General features: G+C 39.4%; 1 protein-coding gene across 4 annotated transcripts in view; it reads right to left on the bottom strand.

The window, feature by feature from the left end:
• Window positions 1–273: 273 nt before the first annotated feature.
• The window catches only part of LOC124789933 (7-methylguanosine phosphate-specific 5'-nucleotidase), an 84,339-nt gene continuing 57,006 nt past the window's right edge, over window positions 274–27,606 (bottom strand). For all 4 annotated transcript variants that reach the window (XM_047257459.1, XM_047257458.1, XM_047257461.1 and 1 more), the window contains 2 exons: window positions 5,441–5,557; window positions 274–544 (listed from right to left, as the gene is read on the bottom strand). In XM_047257459.1, coding sequence (XP_047113415.1) covers window positions 443–544; window positions 5,441–5,557 — 219 coding nt within the window. In that variant the 3' untranslated portion in view covers window positions 274–442. The remainder of the gene's footprint in view (window positions 545–5,440; window positions 5,558–27,606) is intronic.

The following is a 27,606-nucleotide window of genomic DNA, read 5'->3' on the forward strand; positions in this document are numbered from 1 at the left end:
TGCATGCAGTTCAGTAACTGACAAAAGTAACTAGGTGCCTTCACAATGGTGAAAAGGTACAACTGCAAATTAAATATACTTTGACCATTTCTGCCAATTACCATGTACTTTGTTCATATGCTGTCATTATCAAGCTATGCTTGATTTGCTCATTAGTTACATTTTGTACCACTCAAGTATTTAAATTTTTGTTTTAACTTACTACACTTGGATGTTACTTTTAGTGTTCATGGTGTGTGTTCTAGCATCGATGAAATCGTCAGAAAACAAGCATTAAGGAAAATAAAAATATTTATTACAGACTTTTAGAAAGTCAGTCACAGCTGACATTTAACTTTAGTTTAATATATACAAGAAAAAGGAAAAATCTCACTATTTTGTGCAGTTAAAGCTTCATGTCATGAGGGTAAAAAAAGTTAAAAAGTTCACAGCACATACTTTGTTAAATAATAAGTTGTAGCAAAGCATTCATTACATTCATAGTCTGGTCGTCTACAAGAACAATGTCAAAATGATTTAAATATTCTTCTAAGCACTCGTCAACCTGGAACATAAGAAAATACATTTATTATATGGGATAACTTAAGAAGTCAGGAACGTAAATATTTATATTATGAAAATTATTTTTACAGGTAATAACTAATGTGTTTAAAACAGGGTATATGTCCTGTTAAATGAATTCTGTACAGACAAGTGTGCCATAGGATTGATAGAGCATCCAATCTTTTCCTGATAAATTGTTTACTACACATTTTTGCCCCCAGGACAGTGATTAACTTGAATGTTAAATCATTATTCTTTTTTCTTGTTTCTTTCTTTTTCTCTTCCTGAAACCTCTTCATTCTTTTGTTTTGTTCCTACTTCCTTTCCTCTGCCCACATTTTGTCTGTTTTCTTCCTTTCTTTTACTTTAAATTTTATATTCATAACTTTGTTTCTGAAGGTTTCTTTTTCATTTATCATTTCCCTACAGATCTCTGCTTGTTTTATGTCTTCTCCTATTTCTTGAAACCAATTTTTTTATTTGAACTGTTCACTGCATCAAAAATCCTCTTTGTGAGTCTGTTGTTCATTCTATGTACACTGAGGTGACAAAAGTCTTGGGATACCAATATGCACATATACAGATTGCGGTAGTATTGTGTACACAAGGTACTGCACTGGTGGAACTGTCATTTGTACTTGGGTGATTTGTACTTGGATGATTCATGTGAAAAGATTTCTGACATGATTATGGCTGCATGACAGGAATTAACAGATTACGAACACAGAATAGTAGTAGGAACTGCAGGCATGGGACATTCCATTTTGGAAATCAATAGGGAATTCAATATTCTGAGATCCACAGTGTCAAGAGTTCTTTGAGAATACCCAATTTCAGATGTTACCTCTCACCACAGACAGTGCAGTGGACGACAGCCTTCACTTAATCACCAGAGTAGTGATGTTTGCATAGGAACTGTCAGCGCTAATAGACAAGCAACACTGCATGAAATAACTGCAGAAATTAATTGGGTCTTACAATGAATCTATCCATTAGGACAGTGTGACAAAATTTAGTGTTAATGGGCTATGGCACCATACAACTAATGCGAATACTTTTGCTAACAGTGCGACATCACCTGCAGTGCCTCCCCTGGGTTAGTGATCATATCGGTTGGACACTTAAAATGACTGAAAAACCATGGCCTGGTCAAATAAGTCGTGATTTCTGTTGGTAGGAGCTGATGGTAAGAAAAATGTGATGCAGACACTACAAAGCCATGGACACAAGTTGTCAAGAATGCACTGTGAAAGTTGGTGGTAGCTCTGTAATGGTGCGGCTGTGTTTATATGGAATGGACTGGGTCCTCTGGTCTAACTGAACCAATCACTGACTGGAAATGGTTATGTCAGGCTGCTTGGAGACTATATTTTCAGCCATTCATGGATATTACGTTCCCAAGCAATGATGGAATTTTTATGAATGACAATGTGCCATGTGACTGGGCCACAATTGTTCGTGACTGGTTTGAAGAACGTTCTACACAATTCGAGCAAATGATTTGGTCATTGGCCACTCACACTGCCCTAAATGCACCCCACTGAACATTTATGGTACAAAACTGAGACGTCTTCATGCACAAAATTCTGCACCGACAACACTTTCACAATTACAGGAGGGGGCTTCCAATGACTTGCTGAGTCCATGTCACACAGAGTTGCTGCACTACACCGGGCAAAAGGAGGTCCGATACAATATTAGGAGATATCCCATTACTTCTGTCACCTCAGTGTATGTGTCCACAGAATTATAGTTGCCATTTTCTGATCATTTCTATCAATTTGTCTGTATGTCCATATAATTCTTCAGATGGTCTCTTCATCCATATACCATCTCTGTGTACTGCTCCAAAACTTTTTCTCGGGATTTTCTGTTCTATTTTTTGTGTCTCTGTGATGCCTCATGCTCTGATTATGGTCATTTCTGATGCCTAGAGCACTTCTGGTAGTACAACTGTACTGCAGTGCCTGAATTTGGCCTGTCTCGAAACATTCATTTTATTGTTGTGCATCATCATCAATTCGTACACTTTCTGACTTTTTTTGTTCATTTTATGTTGGATCCCTTGTCTGATCCTCCTATTTGTATATATTCCCAAAGATATCCGAATTTTTCCACTCTGTTAACCTTTCTGTATTTTGTGTACATGGTTTGGTTGTTATTGTTTTTCTTTCTTTCAATGTACTGCATTTTCTCATATATCTGTGAACCTCTTTTGTAAGACTTTGTGTAAGCATTCCTATGCTTGCTTATTGTCTACTGCTGCTGAGTATAGCCATGTCATATGCAAATGCCACACACCTTATGAGCATCTTGTTGGCACATGTTCTCCCTAACTGAATCCCTTTTCACCCCCCCCCCCCCCCCCCCTCCCCCCACTGTTTGGTAATTTGTTTCAAAGACCTTGTGGAATGAAATTGATGGAGACCATCTCTTTGTCTGAGCCCTGTATGTATCTCAAATGGGTCTGAGGTTTCTCCTATAAATTTTATTTTGGATGTGGTGTCTGTAAGTATCCTAGTTTTTCTGTCTATTCCATATACTTCTTATGTGTCAAAGAACGTCTGCCTGTCTATGGAGTTGCAGGCCTTCCTAAAGTCCATGAATGTGACTACAGTGTTGCTCATGTGTTTGATCTGCAGGAGAGTTGCAAATCTATTCAGTAAGGACCTTCCTTTTCTGAAGCCTTCTTAGTGTTCACCTATCTTTGTGTCGGCTTGTGGTTCTAGTCTGTTGAGTAGTGCGTTGGGGAGAATTTTCTACGTGACCGGTAATGACATACCTCTGTAATTATAAGGGTCTGGCTTGTCACTCTTTTGTCTAGCTGGCGAATCAATGCACTTTTCCATTCCTGTGGAATTTTCTTTGTATTCCATATTTCTTTGAGAATTTTGTCTTTAGAGTTTCCAGATCTCAGAGATAATGTTGTCTTCTGCTGGGGCCCTGTCTTTTTTTTTTAGTTATTTTATAATCTCCTCTTTCTCTGTTATTGTAGACTGTTTTCAACCTGGGTTTGGTGTTGTTTTTATGAGTGTAATTTTTCTTTAGACTTCAAGCAACTGAGGAGTTTATCAAAATAGTTTTTAAGAATTCTGCTATTTTCTTTAGTATTTGTTTCCAGAGATTGGCCTATTCTTTTGAAACATATATTTGGAGACCCTTTGTATTTTCTCTGAATATTCTATAGAAATTTCTCATGTTATTTCTCTTGCAGTCTCCCTCAATTTTATTTAGTCTACTTTTGTTGTGTGTCCTTTTCACTCTTCTAATATCTTTTGAGGATTGCTTCTGCACTTGATAGAAATCCTGCCATGTCTCTCGTTTTCTGCTACTGCTAAACTTCTTTCTATGTTCAATGGATTCATTGCAAGTTGTGTACCACCATCCATGTTCTCATTTCCTAGGAGGTTGACACCAATGAATTGCATTCTGAATTGTCTTCGTGAGGCCTGTCCAACTTTCTGTTGTATGTTGATTAATTTCTTCACTAATTTTATCTTTGAAGGGATGGTCAGACTCTTAAGATTTCTTTGAGTGTTCTCACATTCAGAATTCCTCTTGTATTTTTGTTCGTTTTGACTACATGACCTATTTGGAATTCCCCCCGTATGTTTTTGCGCTTTTTCCATGTTGTGAATTTTTGTCTTGGCTTTTGAAATTGCTTTGACATAATTTTTAGGTTAAAATTTTGACAGTACAGTATGAGATGTTGCCCTTGTTGGTGTGACTGTTTGCTGTGTTCGGGTCTGTGATTTGCTTGTTCTACTTCTCTTTGCCCAGTTGCGCATAAAAGTCTCCTAATACAATTTTAACACATCTTTCTGTTATTTTCTTTGTTACTTCTTCCATGTCTTCCCAAGTCTTCGACGTCTTGTGTTTTCTTTCAATTGTGATCGTTTGTTGGTGCACGTGCATTGTGACTGTGTATCTCTTGTTTCCTGATTCAAGGTTACTGTGGAGATTTTTTCTGATACTGAATTGAAATCTAGAAAATATATATGCCATCATATAACCAGGAGAGAGAAATAATTCTCTTTGCTCATGTTGGAAGTCGCATACTCAAACCTAATGTGGAAACTATACCATTTGAAAATATAAATAAAATTTTCTTGAAAATTTAATAAACTTAAGATGACAAAAGATCTGACCACAACATAGGAAATAATTCATGACAGAAAATATTCTGAATTCTTAGTTGCTTATGTTGATAAGAACCTCCGCCACACACCGTCAGGTGGCTTGCGGAGTATGGATGTAGACATAGACTGTTAAAGATAATGTTAAATTCTAACTTCAGCAACTTATTCATTGTGGATAATATTAGATTTTGAAGATGAAAATGTCAAAGTGGATTATTCCTGTTTAGCAGCATCATATCATGGAACAAGAGTGATTGTTGCACAGAAGTGTGTAATAAAGTTAATATGTGGTGTGCACTGTTGAACCCCTTGTACACAGCTCAGCACATTGACAACAGCCTCACAGTACATTTACTCCTTCACAAAGTTTGTTGCAAACAATCAACCACAGTTTGAAATAAACAGTAACGTTCATTAATTATAATACTAGCAGGAAAAACAATTTAAATTGTCCATCACTGAGCCTTATTGAAGTGCACAAAGGAGTAAGATATACAGTGATAAAAATGATTTATCACCTATGCAGTACTGTAAAAATTTACTAGATAATAAAATCATCTTCAAACAAATTTAAATGTTACTTGGTTGACAATTTCTACTTGAGAGAGAGAGAGAGAGAGAGAGAGAGAGAGAGAGAGAGGGAGGGGGGGGGGGGATTACACCCCCACCCCCCTCCCCTCTCTTTCTACTCCTTTTCATCATGCTTGTCTTTGTTTTTATTTTTAAATTATTTATTTAAATTCATGTATTGTACTGACCTTGTCATACAGAAAACCTATTTTCAGTATTGCATTTGGACAGTGCACGCCCTCTGCCATACCTGCATCTCCTACGACATCACCCATTAATATGACATTTGGACGGTTTGTGACCAGCTGGTGGGAGGGAAAAAAAAAGGCAGTTGAAAATAATTAAACTTCCTGGAATTTTTATCATAATAATCTCTAAAGCACATAACTGCATTATTAAGGACTTATTTCAATGACAAATATGTGACATGGATACCTAAACCAATCCAATACAAAATCTTATCTTTACCTGAGTTGTACACTCAAGGATGAGGTGTAGGTTTGACTTTCTATCAGTAAATTGTTCAACGTACTGAATCAGAAATGATGTTTTATAAAGTTTTATGTAAAGGCAGAGAAATCTGCATCAGTGCTTGTTAAAGCATACCTATACAAATTTGCCACAAGTAAAAGAAAAAGTATTTTAGAATAAGTGTGACGAGATAATCACACTAACAGCAGTCATTGTTAAATAACTTCCCAGATAAAAACACCCCAAATAAAGTGACATGCTGCAAAATATTCCCTTCTCATTCTTGTAAAAAGCGTTAAAACATGGATTAGTAGATATCATTCATTTCTCTGTTCATTATGTTGATGTAAGTGAGGGATGTGGAACATGAAAGGGATTGCAGGACAACTGTGAGAAATGATTGTAGCTTTCCTAGTAAATTTCACACTATAATGTCCTGAACATACATTTGTACCTGTAAGGTCTGATGACTCAGATAGGGATGTGACAGTGAGGTGTGGAGATTAGAGAAGACAGAATTCCTCTAGCTTCCGGTTCTCAAGCAATTCTTGAGAAGCCCAGAAGAAATTATGTGGTAGCACATGTCGCTGGGCGCTAGATGAGTGACAGACATGCACTGGGGTTGTTATTTGACTTGAATGCACTGGTCACACAAATATTCAAGAAAGGTAGTAGGAGTAATCCACTTAATTACAGGCCCATATCATTAACATCAATATGCAGCAGGATTTTGGAACATATATTGTGTTTGAACATTATGAATTACTTTGAAGAAAACGGTCTTTTGACACACAGTCAATGTGGATCTAGAAAACATTGTACTTATGAAACACAACTAGCTCTTTATTCGAATGAAGTATTGAGTACTATTGACAAGGGATTTCAGATCGATTCCATATTTCTGGATTTCTGGAAGGCTTTTGACACTGTACCACACAAGCAGCTTTTAGTGAAATTGCATGCTTATGGAATACTGTCTCAGCTATGTGACTGGATTTGTGACTTCCTGTAAGAGAGGTCACACTTCGTAGTGATTGACGGAAAGTCATAAAATAAAACGGAAGTGATTTCTGGCATTCCACAAGCTAGTATAGGCCCTTTCTGGTTCCTTATCTATATAAACTATTAGGAGACAATCTGAGCAGCCGTCTTAGGTTGTTTGCAGATGACGCTGTCGTTTATTGACTAAAAAAGTCATCAGAAGACCAAAACAAATTGCAAAACGATTGAGAAAAGATAGCTGAATGGTACGAAAATAGGCAGTTGACCCTAAATAACGAAAAGTGTGAGGTCATCCACATGAGTGCTAAAAGGAATTCGTTAAATTTCAGTTACATGATAAATCACTCAAATCTAAAGGCTGTAAATTTAACTAAATACCTAGAAATTACAATTACGAGCAGCTTAAATTGGAAGGAACACAAAGAAACTGTTGTGGGGAAGGCTAACCAAAGACTGCGTTTTATTGGCAGGACATTTAGAAAATGCAACAGACCTATTAAGGAGACTGTATACACTACACATGTCCATCCTCTTTTAGAATACTACTGCGTGGTGTGGGATCCTTACCAGATAGGACTGATGGAGTATATCGAAAAAGTTCAAAGAAGGGCAGCATGTTTTGTATTATTGCGAAATATGGGAGACAGTGTCACTGAAATTATACAGGATTTGGACTGAACATCGTTAAAAGAAAGGCGTTTTTCACTGCAACGGAATCATCTCACGAAATTCTAGTCACCAACTTTCTCCTTCGAATGTGAAAATATTTTGTTGATACCGCTCTACATAGCGAGAAACGATCACCACGATAAAATAAGGGAAATCAGAGCTCTTATGGAAAGATATAGGTGTTCATTCTTTCCGTGTGCTATACGAGATTGGAATAACAGAGAATTGTGAAAGTGGTTCAATGAACCCAGAATGAGATTTTCACTCTGCAGCGGAGTGTGCGCTGATATGAAACTTCCTGGCAGATTAAAACTGTGTGCCCGACCGAGACTCGAACTCGGGACCTTTGCCTTTCGCGGGCAAGTGCTCTACCATCTGAGCTACCGAAGCACGACTCACGCCCGGTACTCACAGCTTTACTTCTGCCAGTACCTCGTCTCCTACCTTCTAAACTTTACAGAAGCCATTAGAGGGTACAATTATTGCTTCATGTCTGATTAACAATGGATAAATGAAGTGTTGCTTAAGTAATTATGAGACAAGTATTTTTAATGACACTGGATAAAAATTCTCCTTCGCAGGAGAGCTTCTGTAAAGTTTAGAAGGTAGGAGACGAGGTACTGGCAGAAGTAAAGCTGTGAGTACCGGGCGTGAGTCGTGCTTCGGTAGCTCAGATGGTAGAGCACTTGCCCGCGAAAGGCAAAGGTCCCGAGTTCGAGTCTCAGTCAGGCACACAGTTTTAATCTGCCAGGAAGTTTCATATCAGCGCACACTCCGCTGCAGAGTGAAAATCTCATTCTGGAAACATCCCCCAGGCTGTGGCTAAGCCATGTCTCCGCAATATCCTTTCTTTCAGGAGTGCTAGTTCTGCAAGGTTCGCAGGAGAGCTTCTGTAAAGTTTGGAAGGTAGGAGACGAGGTACTGGCAGAAGTAAAACTGTGAGTACCGGGCGTGAGTCGTGCTTCGGTAGCTCAGATGGTAGAGCACTTGCCCGCGAAAGGCAAAGGTCCCGAGTTCGAGTCTCGGTCGGGCACACAGTTTTAATCTGCCAGGAAGTTTCAATGAACCCTCTGCCAGGCACTTAAATATGTTGCAGAGTGTCCATGTAGATGTAGATTGCTGACCCTAAACACACTGGCAGATCACTGCGCTCTTAACTCGTAAGGCTCAGGTTTAATTTGGAAACCTGTCCGATCTCCCATGTTCCAACCAGTCGCACACAGCTGTGACTCCTGCAACATTAGAAAGTATAGATACTCTTATTTGAAGTGATTGACAGATCAAAATTAAACATCTCGCTGCTCAAATGGACATCTCTGTTGGTGCTGACTCTCTCGTCCACCAGTTGAGGTACTCAAAGGTAAGCGCTGAACAGAATACCGTAAAGAGCAACAAAGGACCATCTGTGGTGGATTGGCACTTTATTTTACAGGTCCGTTTTGATCACACAAATTTTTACACTTCACTATTACCAGTTTCAGATACTGCCATCTTCATATCCGTTACAAACAAAAACAGTGAGTAACCAACTACGTTCAATTTGCTGACGCTAAATCTGTAAAAGTCCTGGTGCTACATAAGCAAGATAAAAAGTGTTTACATGATTAATAGCCATGTATACCAGCCACACATACCATAAAATATTCTGATGTAGTATCAACGTGAAACTAAACATGTAGGTACATAGTAAGTGCTGGTCATGATCGGCAGAATGTGTCTGCTATTTATGCAAGAAAACTGAGATCAGCAGAGGGTACTATAGCTAGGATACATGATTGACCAGTATCGCAAATGTAATGTTTAAAATGTGTTATGCATAGTGATTAATTAAAATTACTTCACATGGCAAAACGAGCATCTGACAATGAAACATGTACTGACATACTATACGTGGAATTGGATCCGTACTTAAAATGCACATAAAAAGTGCAAAGACTAATAATGTGAAGCTCCTAGCCTGGCAAAAGAACATAAAATTGTTAAAAAGCCTGTATAAAAAGTATAAGATTAAAAACATCTATAAAATAAAATCTTCCGGCCTGAGAGATCAATTACCATAAACATAATTGTAAGGTATTAACAAAGCAGTGACTGGTAATTAAAAATGAAGCAGTCAATAATACATTCGGAGTGTGCTCTCAATGGCGGAACATCCTGGCTTCTCTGTATGACGTGCTTGTTTTCCTGTGGCGGAACTTGCGGAGGAAGGTCCAGTCTCCTCATCGCCAGCAGCCGGCGCACATGATGGTATGCCAATCCGCTGGGGCGCTCGACGCTGCTTAAACTAGTAGGTTTCTGAACACATCAAAATAAGCATTTAGGTTAAACTCATTCTGTTCATTCAGCAGTAATTCCGGTTGCCGTTTTCTGTGCACATAAATCTCCATTTCCTCAAATAGGTTCAGTAACTGTCCCTTTGGCACCCTATGCAACACTTCCATATTATTCTCTATGTTCCCTACCGAATGTTTTTCTCTGTCTAAATGTGTACCGAAAGTGTTCTTATTTTGGATATATGTATGCTCTCTAAAACAAGTCTTAAAATTCCTTCCTGTCTGACCGATATAAAACCTGTCACAAATGCGTCACTTTTTATCTTGCTTATGTAGCACCACGACATATAGATTTAGCATCAGCAAACTGAACTTACTTGGTTACACACTATTTTTGTTTGTTACAGATCTGAAGATGGCAGTAGCTGAAACCGGTAATAGTGAAGTGTAAATAATAATAGCACTAATAATAATAATAATAATAATAATAATAATAATAATAATAATAATTTGTGTGCTCAGGACGGACCTGTAAAATTAAAGTGCCAAAAATATGATCAAGGACTCACTTTCAGACTTTGTCTTTAATTGATAAACATGGTGAATTGCGTGCATGTTATGAGGCTGATCATGACAATTTTTGTCGAACATCCTCACAGGCGATGAATTGTGGGTTCATCACCAAGTCTGAAACAAAACCATAATTGAGTGGTGCCACAACACTTCTCCTCTGAATAAAAAGTTCAAAATTGCACCCTCCACCGGTAAAGTCATGGCAACGTAACGATCAACTCTGAAGCTTATTGCGCTACCCTCAGGAAATAGAAGAAATGGATTTTGCATCTTTTGCCACAAAAATGCAAACAAGCTTCTTCTCAATGACAAGGCAAGGCCTGACCCAGGTCTGCGAAACTGAGAGGAGCTCACAAAACTTCGCTGGACTGTTCTTCCTCATCTGCCTCACAGCCCAGATCTCATGGCTTCTGACTTGGCCCAATGAAAGATGCACTCCGTGGGAAGCAGTATGTGGATGATGGAGAGGTTACTGATACAGCAAGATGGTGGCTCTGATATCAACCAGTAGAGGAGTACAATTTTGGCATACAGGCACTCCCAATAAGGTAGTGTGAGGCTATCACACTGGATGGTGATTATGTTGAAAAATAGGGTTTTGGAGCCAAATGAGTGGGAAAAATCAAAGTGTATTGGAAGCCTACCAACCTGCTTTCAGAAGAAAAGTGTTGCAAGACCTACTGTTCCTCATATACACACCGGAAGAATGCACAGGTTTTTGTTGCTGTCCCCTTTTTTAAAAATAATGTTTTTGTTTTGTGTTAGATCTGGTTTTTTTTAAAGTAAAAATTCTAAGATTTTTGTCTTCTGAGAAATCTACTACTAATTCTACAAAAATTAATGAAGGCAGTACAGTTGATACAAATTTAGAAAGTAAAATTTCAAATTCTTGCTTGCACATACGAAAGATAAAAATTGCAGCTGCTGCCGCTCAATGCTCTGCTGTGCAGTAGTTTTGTGCAGTATCACAGAGTGTGACAACTTCTCAAGAGAACCTGAGAAATTTGAGAATTTACCTTAGTATCACGCGTTTCTTGAGCATGATCACAGTCCATCCTTTGATAATTGGTCATGATAATTGAAGAAACTCCTTGAGAGAAAGAGGAGGAGGAGGAAGAGACTGAATCAGAACTATTAGATCAGGAGCTGAACTGTGGTTTTCATGAATAAAGGTCCAGGTTTTGTCATGTTTCAGAATGATTTTCACATACTAATATATCCTTGTCTGAAATTAAAAAAATCATCATATTATAGAATCCTAGTAATAAGCTCCCACACTGACTCCCATGAGTTTGTCATTTTCTACTGAATCCATATTAGGACCTCTCTCATGTTTTGTCCGTTGCTTTTCTGCCACTATCAAGTCTCCATGTGCATTATTTGCTACCCTTAACTTTTTTGTGCAGACTTTGAAATCATTTTTATGCTACATTTTTACAAATATTCCTATCCTCAAATAGCTCATCATAAGTTACAAAACATAAGTTATGTAGGCAGTGTGACATTACAGAATATAAATTACAAAGATAGTGTGATGAACAAACATCTGTAGCTCTTGTTCAGTGAGAGTTCTGACATAATTTCTATCTTGAATGACTGATGCAATGTTACCTGTGCCTTACTACGATTCTAGAAAAGTAAATTTCTCTAACTTTTTGCAGGGTACGCATCCTGCCAATAGTGAAGAACAAGGATGACCACAGAATTTAATTCCCGCCAAAGAAGATATGATACTTTCACAGAATTAGATTATAAATGCTTGAGGAAGAAATACAGAGATGTGAAGAAATAAAAAGAAATCTGAACACCAAGAAGGAGTTGTGCAAGATAAACAAAAGTTGGTAGGTATGTTTCTACATCTGAAACTTTATGTCTATTCAATTTTTGTGCCAGTTTCATAAGAATGGCACTAGTAGTGGCACTACGAGGAAGTGAATCAAGTTTGTTTTAATTACATGCTGTAACTGTGGTGAGCATTAGTTACCTCTGAGGTTGGATGAAGCGAGTTGATGTTAGTCAAGAATGCCCTTAAGATGATGATGACACCATTAATGACAGCTCACAGAGTTTGAACAAGGTCATTTAACAGAGCAACAAGAAGTTGGATATTCCTTCAGTGATATTGCAGAAAGACTTGATGGATATTCCTTCTGTGATATTGCAGAAAGACTTGATGGATACACAGGCAATGTACATGATGGCTGACAACAATGATCATGGAAAGGGTCACAAGAAGACTGAGCTCCAAATAGCCACATGACACTACTGAGATAGAAGAGCATTGTGTTCGGTTTCTGGATGTGACACATTGTACTGCATCTGCAGCAGCAATTTGAGCACCACAATGACACAGCAAACAATTTCAAATTGGTTACATCAAGGACAGCTCTGAGCCAAATGCCCTATAGCGTGCCTTCCGCTGACTCCAAACCACCCCCCATTTATGACTTCAGTGGTATCAAGTGAGAACTCATTGGGTGGGGGTGGGTGGGGGGGGGGGTGGAGGTCTGTTGTATTTTCTGACAAAAGCCGGTTCTGCCTCAGTGCCAGTGGCCAGTGATGACCGTGTGTTGGTTAGGAGAGGTCAAGTGAGCACTTGCAACCAACCTGCCTGTGGCTGAGACACACTGGATCTATACATGGAGTTATGGCCTGGAGTGCAATTTTATATGACAGCTGGAGCATTCTTGTGGTTATCTCATGCACCCTGACTGCAAATCTGTATGTCACTCTGGTGATTTGACTTGCTGTGCTGCCATTCATGAAGAGCATTCCATGGATTGTTTCCCAACAGGGTAACACTTGCCACATAACACTATTGTGACCTAACATGCTCTACAGAGTATCAACTTGTTGCCTTTGCCTACTCGATTATCAATATGTCTCCAACCGAGAACATCGGACAACTCCAGTGTCATCCACAACCAGCATTAACTGTCCTTGTATTGACCAATCAAGTTCAACAGGCATGGAACTCCATCTCACAAACTGACATTTGGCATTTGTATGACACAATGCATGCACATTTGCATGCCTCAGTTCAACATCCTGACAATGACACTGGTTATTAATGGACCAGCATTTCAATTTTCAATGGCTTTTCTTACACTTACATTAACCTGTGATCTTGCAATGTTCATCACTTAAATACGTTACCTAGACAAATGTATTCCCAAAATTTCATTACTCTACATTAATAATTTCTTGGTGTTGGATATTTTTCCCCATCATTGTATAATGAAAATTCCCATACTGATGAGTCTGTAGTGATAAGATAGCAGACAGAACAGAGCAAGATGTGGTTTAATATTTGAGTATCAATTCTTTTTTGTAGTTGGAGGACTTATGAAACAGTACAACTGTTCGAGCCACAATTGAAAAGGAAGGTGTTAAGGCGCATACACACTAGGGCAATGAACGACAGCCAGTGGATTTGGCCAAGCATTGGTCATCAATGGTGTGGAATCGCAGTTGGCTCTGATAACTTGTCGATGTTGCTCCCGTTTTGTTACTGTTATAAAGAAATGTTTTAATTACGATTTCACTGGCTGATATTATGAGGGAAGAAGAGTATTTAGAAATCACTCTATGTGCAACATTTATTTTACTGCAAGAAGCTGAGCATCAGAAAAAGGAGAAATGATGCTGGCAGACAACCTCTCTTTAAAAAGGTGGATCAGTGTGGTGGGGTAAAATTAATGAGTGACCTTAAAGCTGTGTTGGAATACGAGGTATATCATAAATTTTTTCCAAATGAAAGTAACAAATTTTGAATAGTTGTTGAAGTGTACAGGCTCTAAAATTTACAAAGATGGAATCTCTTCTGAGTACCACTCAGCTCCATTCTTAAGTTTGTTTCTTTCTGTCATTCACGGTGAAATGATGTCAATAACAACTCCATTTTCTTTTTCACATTGTACACATTACTTTCAAATTTCCCTCCAAATGTCTAACCTTTTCAGTTTGTTTTTACAATTGCAGTCTGTAGAGTCCCATAAACATTACTGTTTGTGATTAAACTATCAGGTTTAATGCTGTCTGCGTATTCCACTCCATGCTCCAGTGTTTATAAATTCAATAAATACATATCCATCATGCACACACAGCACATCACTATGGAGCCAAACTAGGAGAGAGAGGTCCAAGCGCCATCGCTTTTATGTTACTGTCAGCAAACCGAACTGCAACTGAGGCCAACCGCTTCATTGGCTCCTATTTGCCACCCATCCACACTACGCACATCTCAGCCAATGAAGTGCTTGTCTATCATTTGTTGGCCTAGCGTATATGCGTCTTTAAAATGATGTCATCAACAGACACTGAATGATTTGATTGCACTAAGATTAGGCATAGCATTCTTTTAATTAATCATTCCAGCATTCACCTGCAAAAACTGCAGGAAATCTACATCAGAACGGGCTGACTGAATTTGATCTCATTCTTCCTGTATGCAGGATAAATATCTTAAGCACTATGACACCTCTTTAGTTGCATAGTTCGACTCTGAGACTATTGATATCCATAGCACACCTACTTGTTGGATTATGTGATTAAGAAACAAGATTTTCTGATACTTCATGTCTATTTTAAATGTTGTTATGAAAGATAAAACCATCAATATACCGAAATAATAGTGGAACATGTTAAGGAGATTTTCTAGTCAAGTTAATTGTACATAATTCATCAGTTATTATTGTTGTTGTTGTTGTTGTTGTTGTTGTTGTTGCTGTTGTGGTCTTCAGTCCAAAGACTGGTCTGATTCATCTCTCCATGTTACTCTATCCTGCGCAAGCCTCTTCATCTCCAAATCAATTATTGATAGTGACAGGAAAATCTTGCCAAAAAGATAGTGTGAAATGTATAGCAAAACTGGCAGCCAAGAAACAAAAGTATAATCAAACCAAAGTTGAGAACACCCAAGAAGTGACCTTTCATATGGCTCCTTGAAGTTGGCAGTATAATAGAAGCTGTAATGCAGAAGTTGTCAAAATAGAGAGAGATTAATCATCTAGTACGAAATGTCCACATGCCTGTATATGACTATAAGAAAAAGTGTAACACTCAACACTGAGTCCTGAGGTATGCACAGGTTCTAACCCAAAACACAACAAAGTAACAAAATAATGTGTGTCAAAACTGGTATTATAGTATCACCAGGCAGTTTAATATGTTTTATGCAAATCATAAAAGACAACTTTATGATTCACAATAGATGGGCAACTATTATCTTCTTCAGTTTTCATGGCACATTTGTGAGACATTGTTCCATAACAGTCAATGGAAGTTGGGGCCTGGCTAAACAATGGGAATGATGGTATTGTCCTGCCACTGTGAGGGAATTCACCTCTAAGTCATATACAACTACAAATGATGAGCAGGTAGCTTTTATAATTCATATTCAGGCATTGAATCGTGAGTCAGTGCCTGGGCTTGTGTTGAGGTAGGAATTAAGGGTTCTAAGCAAATTCTTGTTCATTAAAAGTTTGGTTGTATGGCTTCGAAACATGTCAACATCAAGAAGGAATTACATTGTAAGGTGCAGAGAGTTTGGAAGACTTGTGGTCAAATAATGTAAAGGGGATAGATAACACACTTTCAAAATTTCAAAAATCACTAGAAAAAGTGCCAACAAGTTGAAGATGGTGTCAATATTGAAGGAGACTTACGGAAAAATGTCATCCACATGATCTTGAAGGTAGCAAGGGCAAATAAGTACAAGAACTATCATGCAATCAGATTAATGGCTCAGGCTTCTTAGCTGCTGACAAGGACAATACACATAAGAATGGAAAAGAAATTGGAGTATCTGCCATATTACGATCAGTTTGGCTTCAACACTTTGAAGACCAGCCACTTGGAAGAATTTCAGGCCTAGAAAACTAGCCATTTATGCCACTATTTAAAGTGTTATTAGCACATGCGTAATTGATGTACCTTAAACGAGTAATAAATACTTTGAAAAATAAAAAAAACAAAGCTTCAAGATTTATTTTTATATTTACTTTACTTCTTTGATAGATTCATCATCATCAGGATTTTCTTCCAGTGAGCCAGGTACGAACTTTGTGAATCATATGCCTCCAGTAGTTTTTGTCCTGGTATAGCTTTTCCCTCTCCACTACATCCCATGTTACTCCTCTCCTCTTGAGATCTTCCTTAACCTGGTCTGCTCATCTCTTTCTAGGCCAGCCAATGAGTCTTCTTCCTGGTACTTCCATCTCCAAATACTGGTGTGGAGTTCGAGTCAGGTGCATTTGCTTCACATGACCGAACCACTTCAATCTCAAAGCACTCATCCTCTCCTCTGTAGTCAATGTCACCTGCATGTATCTCCTTACATAATCATTCCTGACTCTTTCTCTCCTAGCTTTTTGTAGAGCTGACCTAAGGAACTTCATTTCACATGCTTCTATTTGACTCTCTTATTTATGACACAGGCCTCTAGACTATACATCCCCTCATGATTGGCAGAAGATAAGTTTTATATATGGTCTGCCTGGCTCTTTGAGGGACTTCTTTGTCCCAGATTAGATTTCGTACTTGGTGGAAGAAGCTAGATCCTTTTGTTATTCTGTTTAAGACATCTAGTTTGGAACTTCCATTGCACAATATGATACTACCCCCATAATTGAAGCTCTCCCCACACATTTAACCTTCTCCCCCTCCAGTATGATGTGACAAGGTGTGGGTGTCCTGCTCATCTTCATTGCCACTGTCTTGTTCCTAATTACAGTTAACTTGAATTTTTTAAATTTTGTGTTCTAGTAATCTAGTCTCCTCTGAACCTCCATTTCCGTCTCTCCCCAAATGGCAATGTCATCAGCAAAAACAAAAGTGTTGAGATGCACAGTTCGTGAGATGTCACAAACCTCTTCAGAGCCCAGCTCAAAGGACAAGTAGTGATCGAGCTTCACAATACATGATGGGTGTTGATGTCTCCCAACAGGAGAAATGGTTGTGGGAGTTGTTGTATAAGATCTGTGAGAGCCTCAGAGCCTATCACATCTTGTGGAGATAAGTACAGTGAGCAAACAGTGTCCTCTGACATACACGAATTTCAACTGCAACCACTTGTACATCAGTATATCCAGTGGGAGGGCACAGGAGTGGTGTGCATTATTGATGAATGTGGTGACCCCTTACCTGGCCCTTTCCCCAGTCAGGTTATCATTGCAATGGAGGGTTCAGCCCCACAGTACGGGGGCACCAGACAATTTAAAACGTGTTTTCTGCAAACACAAGTACAGAGGCCATTCCTGCACAAGAAATTTTAGTTCCTCCATGTGTGCCCTGAAACCATCAATGTTCCACAGCAGTATGGGACCCATTTATGATGGGGACAGCACTTTTATGCTGTTTTCCCATGGTGAAGGGAGCCTATAGTGGATTCAGGCTCAGTCTTGGGCGAGATTAGTGCCCTGGGCCAACATCGAGGTCCATTGGCTCCGAAGATTAATCGAGAGAGATGACAGAGAGAGTGACGTCAGCACTGTCAGACCGTATTTTTCTCACCTCCGCATCCAAGGTTGACACTTTGCCTTTAAATTTTTGGCCTGTGGAAGCTTCAGAGCCACAACTGCAGCAGTGGTAGTGGCAGTGCTGGATGGTGGACCAGGTTGAATCTTTGGAGGAGTAGGAAACTCTGAAACATTAGCATTAGCAACTGTGGTCTCTTCTGATGTTCTGGGGAGGGGGGCCGAAGGGGGGGGGGGGGGGGGGGGAGAGGTATGGGCTTTGAAATAATTGGAACAGCAGAAGTGCCTCAACAAGTGCAGGTATTAGTGCTGAAACTAGCAACCTCTGTTTGCTTAGCAGCATTGGCTTTCAGAACAGGAATTTTAAGAACTGAAGCAAAGGAGGTAGTGAATGTGGAAACTAGCAACCTCTGTTTGCATAGCAGCATTGGCTTTCAGAACAGGAATTTTAAGAACTGAAGCAAAGGAGGTAGTGAAATGTGAGAGGCAGCTTTGTCTTATACATCTTTTTGGCCTCATCATGCACTTCATAGTTTCAAGGTCTTTTATCTTCCATTTTTCAAGGTATATGCTACAGTCCCTACTCCAGACAGGATGATCCCCAGAGCAACTCACACACTTTGAGGATATAAACAAATGACTCCTTCATGGGTGGCCTAACCAGATTCACCCCAAATGGTGTGCACACAGCACTGCCACTTAAAACAGCACGACGTGTTGGGGACATAGGTCCGCACACTTAAATAAAGGAAACCTGCTGTAGGAATGTCCATCAGATCCCTGCATGCCAAAACACCTTTGCTGACATTTGAGGTGGTGTGTAGCTCAGTTTCAATGGCATATTCAACAAGGCTTTTTGTTTTCTGCAGGTTTGTCGCTTGTTGGGAACTAGAGGTTTCAACCAACAACATCCCACTGCACATCCATTTGATACACTTTAACATACCTGCTATTCTCTCTAAAACCTTTGGAACGTAAAAAAGTGAAACTTTATCAAAAATTCGCTCTCTTCTTTTAACTAACAAAAATACATTCTGGCTTGCAGCATGTGTTCTATTACATGAGGCCTCTTGAGAAATTTGGTGTTGGTATCTGCCCACAGCCCCATCCATTCTACTAGGAGGAGGTGGAGAAAATTTTGAAGGTTCCATTTCAGTCCCACGAGCAGCTACAGAAATAAGGACCCACTCAGACAGAACTCCACTTGCCTGTTGCAGCAAATTCCCCACAGATTTCGTGCTAACAACTATTCTATCCCAACAGCCATGCATTTTATTGCCTTGCAGCACAGCTTGAGATTAAAGGTTTCTTTTTTACATAGGGTTTTACCTCCCCACGAACTGGGTGCTAAAACCAAAATCCCCATTCCCTGTGACAGACAACGTTCACTGCACTGCACAGTGGTCACTGAAGCATGCCCACAGCTTACGGTGACAGAGAGCTGACGGCAGTTACCTCTCCCTAGCTGGGTCGCCAAGCCCACACCCAGCAAACAAATGCGAGCCCCAGAGGACAGGTATGGTAATGTTCGAGAATAGAATAGTGATTGTTGTTGGACTATGCTGATTGCCGAGTAGGATAATAATTGTCACAATTCCAAGACCATGGCAGTAGTACCAAATGATCCATCTATGGGGGCAAGGAGGAGGCTGAAATCTGGAAGTGAAGGGTCATGCCCTAAAATCCCCTTTCACCAACAGTTTTGATGGTATGATATATACAAACAAGGGATTAGTATTGATTTTTGCTCTCTCTCTCTCTCTCTCTCTCTCTCTCTCTCTCTCTCTCTCTCTCTCTCTCCCCCCCCCCCCCCCCTCCTTCATTTGGAGGGGGAGGGATGGTGTGTCTGTTACCACAGGGGTCAAAAGAATTGTCTTCACATTGAATTTCTTCTTCTTCGTGTACTGGCAACGACACACTCCACCCTGTTTAGTACAATATATAGAGCAGTACTCTCCTCCCCCCCCCCCCCCCCTACTCCATGAACCATGAATTTTGCTGTTGGCGGGTTGGCTTGCATGCCTCAGTGATACAGACAGCTGTACCATAGGTGCCACCACAATGGAGATGTGCCCATTGAGAGGCCAGACAAATGTGTGATTTCTGAAGAGGGGCAGCAGCCTTTTCAGTAATAGCAGAGGATGACTGACTGATGTGGCCTTGTAAAACCAACCAAAACAGCCTTGCTGTGCTCATATCGCGAATGGCTGAAAACAAGGAGAAACTACAGCCACAATTTTTCCCAAGGATACGCAGGTCTACTGTATGGTTAAATGATGATGGTGTCCCCTTGGGTGAAACAGTCCCTCAATCAGATCTCTAGATGGGGACTATCCAGTAGGATGTCATCATCAGGAGAAACAAAACTGGTGTTCTATGGATGGCGTGGCATGTTAAGTCCCTTAATGATCAGGTAGGTTAGAAAATGAATTTAATTGAAGACAATATAAAATGCAGCAAATGAAGCAGGTGAAAGAGAATACAAATGTCTACAAAACAAGACTGACACAAAGTGCAAAATGGCTAAGCAGAAATGACTAAATGAAAAGTGTAAGGACTTGAAAGCATATTTCACTAGGGGAAAAATAGATACTGACTACAGGAAAATTTAAAGAGGCCTTTGGAGGGAGGGAAGCAGCTCTATGAATATAGGAAACGGATAGGTTAAAGTTAGATGTAGTGTGAATTAGTGAAGTTCGATGGCAGCTGAATACAGGGTTATAAATGCAAAGTCACATAGGGATAACACAGAAGTAGGTTTAAGAATGAAGCTGAAATGTGGACGGAGTATAGGACGGAGTATATAGTGTGTCTATACAAGGGCGATGAACTTGAAGACAATAATATAAAAATGGAAGACAATGTAGACGAAGATTTTGGGGAAGACCTGTTTGGATTTCAGAGATATGTACGAACATGTGAGGCAAACCTATGTTTATAGCATTTGTTGACTTGGAGAAAGCATTTGATATTGTTGACTAGGATACTCTCTTTGAAATTCTGAATGTAGCAGGGGAAAAATACATTGAAACGAAAGGCTATTTACAACTTTTATAGAAACCAGATGGCAGTTAGAGTCTCCGCATGAAAGGGAAGGAGTGGTTGAGAAGGGAGTGGGACAGGATTGTAGCCTATTCCCAATGTTATTCAATTTATACTTGGAGCAAGCAGTAAAGGATACCAAAGAAAAATTTGGAGTAGGAATTAAAGTTCAGGGAAAAGAAATAAAAACCTTGAAGTTTGCTGATGACACTGTCATTCTGTCAGAGACAGCAAAAGACAATGTATTTGAAGGAGGATACAAAATGAACATCAACAAAAGCAAGGCAAGGATAATGGAATGTAGTAGAATCAAATCAGGTAATGCTGAGGGAATTAGATTAGGAAAGGAGACACTTAAAGTAGCAGAGAGGTTTTGCTATTTGGGCAGCAAAATAACTGATGTTGGCCAAAGTAGAGACAATATAAAATGTTGATCATCAATGGCAAGGAAAGCATTTATGAAGGAGAGAAATATGTTAACATCGAATATAGACTTAAGAGTTAGGAAGTCTTTTCTGAAGTTATTTGTCTGGAGTGTAGCCATGTATGGACAATAAACCGAGAAGAGAACAGAAGTTTCAAAATGTGGTGCTACAGAAGAATGTTGAAGTTTAGATGGGTAGATCATGTTACTAATGAGGAGGTACTGAATAGAATTGGGGAGACACGAAATTTGTGGCACAACTTGACTAAAAGAAGGGATAAGTTGATATGACATATTCTGAGACATCAAGCCATCATCAATTTAGTGTTGGAGGGATGGGGGGAGGGGAGGTAAAAATTGTAGAGGGAGACAAAGAGATGGTTACAGTAAGCAGATTCAGAAGGATGTAAGTTGCAGTGGTTATTCAGAGATGAAGATGCTTGCAACAGGAAAGAGTAACATGGAGAGTTGCATCAAACCAGTTGAGACACAAGACCACGACAACAACGACAACAACAACAACAATGTAATGTAATGTAGTACTGTGCATTAATTTGTATTTTTTGATTGAGTCAATGTCGGTCTAAAGGAAATGAAGTGGCATTATCTTGTTCAATGTTTTCAATTTTTTTTTGCCACATTTACTTTCAACAGAGCTTTTATTATAACTCTTACAAAATTTCATTGTTGCTATACATCGATTATAATGGTGACAGCTAATTTATACTAATGAACAGTGAGGTTTGCTTTATCATATGAGCATAAAAAGTTTAATGTTCAAATGGATCTCTTATCATCAACTGGGATGTGGGCATGACATTGTAAATGTCACAAAATGACTGGTTCCACTAATAAAGCCTTACTAACGATGTTGAAAGAACAAGACTTTGATGTTGGCGGTATATCAAGAAGTGAACAAGTGATTGACAAACACTAACAAGGAGAGGTCCCCAGTGGTGGGATTCAGTGGTGGGATTGACTTTTTGAAACCAAATATACAGTGACGTAGGTTAAGAGTCCAGGTAATACACCCTGCAGCCTTTCACCCTGATGGGCCCTTGTTTGTGAGTAACTGACGAAAAAAGTTTCAGAACTTTGTGTGATACTCAAAACATTAGTAAATTTGAATCACACAGTAGAGTTGCAATGGTGTAATGGATAGGAGAATAGCTCTTTATAAGCAAGGTGATGTGGGTTCAAGCATCAGGTACAACACTGTAACTTTTTTATTTTTAAATTTTTATAAAAATGATTCTGATCATTACTTTTACTCAATTAAATGGTTTAAATGTAATTTTTTTATTTCTATTCCTTTGTTACAGTATTTTAATCATCATATAAACTTTTTCCATTTGTTTCATTCTCTCTTCACATCATTAAAAGAATGAATTTTTGTGAATATGAATTTAATTATATTAATGTATTACAATATTCTGTTACTTGTAAATTCCGATCTATCAGTTATAAAACAGAAGGCCAAATAATCTATCAATATTCACTGTGCATTGGTGTTAATGTTTTTCATATTATATTATTATTATTTCTTTCTTGTCTCAGAAGTTATGTCTGGTTAAAAATGGAAGGTGACGCGGACCTTGATCAAGCGTGACTTCCTTTTAACTGTACGGTATATGTTAAATTGCATTTAGGAACTTTCGGGTAATTGAACAAGTGTCAATAATTACAGATTTCTGTAGTTGTATATACAGGGCTATTACAAATGATTGAAGCGATTTCATAAATTCACTGTAGCTCCATTCATTGACATATGGTCACGACACACTACAGATACGTAGAAAAACTCATAAAGTTTTGTTCGGCTGAAGCCGCACTTCAGGTTTCTGCCGCCAGAGCGCAGTGAGACAAAATGGCGACAGGAGCCGAGAAAGCGTATGTCGTGCTTGAAATGCACTCACATCAGTCAGTCATAACAGTGCAACGACACTTCCGGACGAAGTTCAACAAAGATCCACCAACTGCTAACTCCATTCGGAGATGGTATCCACAATTTAAAGCTTCTGGATGCCTCTGTAAGGGGAAATCAACGGGTCGGCCTGCAGTGAGCGAAGAAACGGTTAAACGCGTGCGGGCAAGTTTCACGCGTAGCCCGCGGAAGTCGACGAATAAAGCAAGCAAGGAGCTAAACGTACCACAGCCGACGGTTTGGAAAATCTTACGGAAAAGGCTAAAGCAGAAGCCTTACCGTTTACAATTGTTACAAGCCCTGACACCCGATGACAAAGTCAAACGCTTTGAATTTTCGGCGCGGTTGCAACAGCTCATGGAAGAGGATGCGTTCAGTGCGAAACTTGTTTTCAGTGATGAAGCAACATTTTTTCTTAATGGTGAAGTGAACAGACACAATGTGCGAATCTGGGCGGTAGAGAATCCTCACGCATTCGTGCAGCAAACTCGCAATTCGCCAAAAGTTAATGTGTTTTGTGCAATCTCACGGTTTAAAGTTTACGGCCCCTTTTTCTTCTGCGAAAAAAACGTTACAGGACACGTGTATCTGGGCATGCTGGAAAATTGGCTCATGCCACAACTGGAGACCGACAGCGCCGACTTCATCTTTCAACAGGATGGTGCTCTACCGCACTTCCATGATGATGTTCGGCATTTCTTAAACAGGAGATTGGAAAACCGATGGATCGGTCGTGGTGGAGATCATGATCAGCAATTCATGTCATGGCCTCCACGCTCTCCCGACTTAACCCCATGCGATTTCTTTCTGTGGGGTTATGTGAAAGAGTCAGTGTTTAAACCTCCTCTACCAAGAAACGTGCCAGAACTGCGAGCTCGCATCAACTATGCTTTCGAACTCATTGATGGGGACATGCTGCGCCGAGTGTGGGAGGAACTTGATTATCGGCTTGATGTCTGCCGTATCACTTAAGGGGCACATATCGAACATTTGTGAATGCCTAAAAAATTTTTTTGAGTTTTTGTATGTGTGTGCAAAGCATTGTGAAAATATCTCAAATAATAAAGTTATTGTAGAGCTGTGAAATCGCTTCAATCATTTGTAATAACCCTGTACAAGTTTGGATGCAGCTGTATTGCATTGATGTACTGGTAGATATTGTGTGGTATGACTCCTGTAGTTGATAGTATAATTGGTATAATGTCATCTTTATCCTGATGCCACATGTCCTTGACTTCCTCAGCCAGTTGGATGTATTTTTCAATTTTTTTCTCCTGTTTTCTTTTGTATATTTGTTGTATTGGGTATGGATATTTCGATTAGTTGTGTTTATTTCTTCTTTTTATTGGTGAGTATGATGTCAGGTTTGTTATGTGGTGTTGTTTTATCTGTTATAAAGGTTCTGTTCCAGTATAATTTGTATTCATCGTTCTCCAGTACATTTTGTGGTGCATACTTGTATGTGGGAACATGTTGTTTTATAAGTTTATGTTGTAAGGCAAGCTGTTGATGTATTATTTTTGCTACATTGTCATGTCTTCTGGGGTATTCTGTATTTGCTAGTATTTTACATCCACTTGTGATGTGATCTACTGCTTCTATTTGTTGTTTGCGAAGTCTGCATTTATCTGTTGTGGTATTGGGATCTTTAATAATATGCTTGCTGTAATATCTGGTGTTTATTGTTTGATCCTGTATTGCAATCATGAATCCTTCCGTCTCACTGTATATATTGCCTTTTCTTAGCCATGTGTTGGATGCGTTTTGATCGATGCGTGGCTGTGTTAGATGATACGGGTGCTTGCCATGTAGTGTTTTCTTTTTCCAATTTACTTTCTTCGTATCTGTTGATGTTATGTGATCTAAAGGGTTGTAGAAGTGGTTATGAAATTGCAGTGGTGTAGCCAATGTATTTATATGAGTGATTGCTTTGTGTATTTTGGTAGTTTGTGCTCGTTCTATAAAGAATTTTCTTAAATTGTCTACCTGTCCATAATGCAGGTTTTTTATGTCGATAAATCCCCTTCCTCCTTCCTTTCTGCTTAATGTGAATCTTTCAGTTGCTGAATGTATGTGATGTATTCTATATTTGTGGCATTGTGATCATGTAAGTGTATTGAGTGCTTCTAGGTCTGTGTTACTCCATTTCACTACTCCAAATGAGTAGGTCAATATTGGTATAGCATAAGTATTTATAGCTTTTGTCTTGTTTCTTGCTGTCAATTCTGTTTTCAGTATTTTTGTTAGTCTTTGTCTATATTTTTCTTTTAGTTCTTCTTTAATATTTGTATTATCTATTCTTATTTTTTCCATCGCTTCTATGCAGTCGCTGTGGTTATCCAATATGTAATCTTCTTGTTTAGTGTGTTTTCCCTTGACTATGCTATTTTTTTTACATTTGTCTGTTCCATAATCCACATTTATATCATTGCTGAATACTTCTGTTATCTTTAGTAATTGGTTGATTTGTTGCTGCCAGTAGTTTTAGATCATCCATGTATAGCAAATGTGTGATTTTGTGTTGGTATGTTCCAGTATTATTGTATCCATAATTTGTATTATTTAGCTTGTTGGATAGTGGGTTCAGAGCAAGGCAGAACCAGAAAGGACTTAATGAGTCTCCTTGGTATATTCCACGCTTAATCTGTATTGGCTGTGATGTGATATTATTTGAATTTGTTTGGATATTAAGTGTGGTTTTCCAATTTTTCATTACTATGTTTAGGAACTGTATCAATTTAGGATCTACTTTGTATATTTCCAATATTTGTAGTAACCATGAGTGGGGTACACTATCAAAAGCTTTTTGGTAATCAATGTATGCACAGTGTAGCGACCTTTGTTTAGTTTTAGCTTGATATGTCACCTCTGCATCTGTTATCAGTTGCTCTTTACATCCTCGTGCTCCTTTGCAACAGCCTTTTTGTTCTTCATTTATAATTTTGTTCTGTGTTGTATGCGTCATTAATTTCTGTGTAATGACTGAAGTTAATATTTTGTATATTGTTGGTAGGCATGTTATGGGGCGATATTTAGCTGGGTTTGCTGTGTCTGCTTGATCTTTAGGTTTCAGATAAGTTATTCCATGTGTAAGCGTATCAGGGAATGTGTATGGGTCTGCAATGTAACTGTTAAATAATTTAATGATATGAATATAATAGAGGGAAACATTCCACGTGGGAAAAATATATCTAAAAAGAAAGATGATGAAACTTACCAAACAAAAGCGCTGGCAGGTCGACAGACACACAAACAAACACAAACATACACACGAAATTCTAGCTTTCGCAACCAATGGTTGCCTCGTCAGGAAAGAGGGAAGGAGAAGGAAAGACAAAAGGATATGGGTTTTAAGGGAGAGGGTAAGGAGTCATTCCAATCCCGGGAGCGGAAAGACTTACCTTAGGGGGAAAAAAGGACAGGTATACACTCGCACACACACACATATCCATCCACACATACACAGACACAAGCAGACATTTGTAAAGGCAAAGAGTTTGGGCAGAGATGTCAGTCGGGGCGGATGTACAGAGGCAAAGATGAAGTTGAAAGACAGGTGAGGTATGAGCGGCGGCAAATTGAAATTAGAAATTAGCGGAGATTGAGGCCTGGCGGATAGCGAGAAGAAAGGGTATGCTGAAGGGCAAGTTCCCATCTCCGGAGTTCTGACAGGTTGGTGTTAGTGGGAAGTATCCAGATAACCCGGACGGTGTAACACTGTGCCAAGATGTGCTGGCCGTGCACCAAGGCATGTTTAGCCACAGGGTGATCCTCATTACCAACAAACACTGTCTGCCTGTGTCCATTCATGCGAATGGACAGTTTGTTGCTGGTCATTCCCACATAGAACGCTTCACAGTGTAGGCAGGTCAGTTGGTAAATCACGTGGGTGCTTTCACACGTGGCTCTGCCTTTGATCGTGTACACCTTCCGGGTTACAGGACTGGAATAGGTGGTGGTGGGAGGGTGCATGGGACAGGTTTTACACCGGGGGCGGTTACAGGGGTAGGAGCCAGAGGGTAGGGAAGGTGGTTTGGGGATTTCATAGGGATGAACTAAGAGGTTGCGAAGGTTAGGTGGACGGCGGAAAGACACTCTTGGTGGAGTGGGGAGGATTTCATGAAGGATGGATCTCATTTCAGGGCAGGATTTGAGGAAGTCGTATCCCTGCTGGAGAGCCACATTCAGAATCTGATCCAGTCCCGGAAAGTATCCTGTCACAAGTGGGGCACTTTTGGGGTTCTTCTGTGGAAGGTTCCGGGTTTGAGGAGATGAGGATGTGGCTCTGGTTATTTGCTTCTGTACCAGGTCGGGAGGGTAGTTACGGGATGCAAAAGCTGTTTTCAGGTTGTTGGTGTAATGGTTCAAGGATTCCGGACTGGAGCAGATTCGTTTGCCACGAAGACCTAGGCTGTAGGGAAGGGACCGTTTGATGTGGAATGGGTGGCAGCTGTCATAATGGAGGTACTGTTGCTTGTTGGTGGGTTTAGTGTGGACGGAC

The sequence above is a fragment of the Schistocerca piceifrons genome, chromosome 3 (genome assembly GCF_021461385.2).
Source record: "Schistocerca piceifrons isolate TAMUIC-IGC-003096 chromosome 3, iqSchPice1.1, whole genome shotgun sequence".
Lineage (NCBI taxonomy): Eukaryota > Metazoa > Arthropoda > Insecta > Orthoptera > Acrididae > Schistocerca > Schistocerca piceifrons.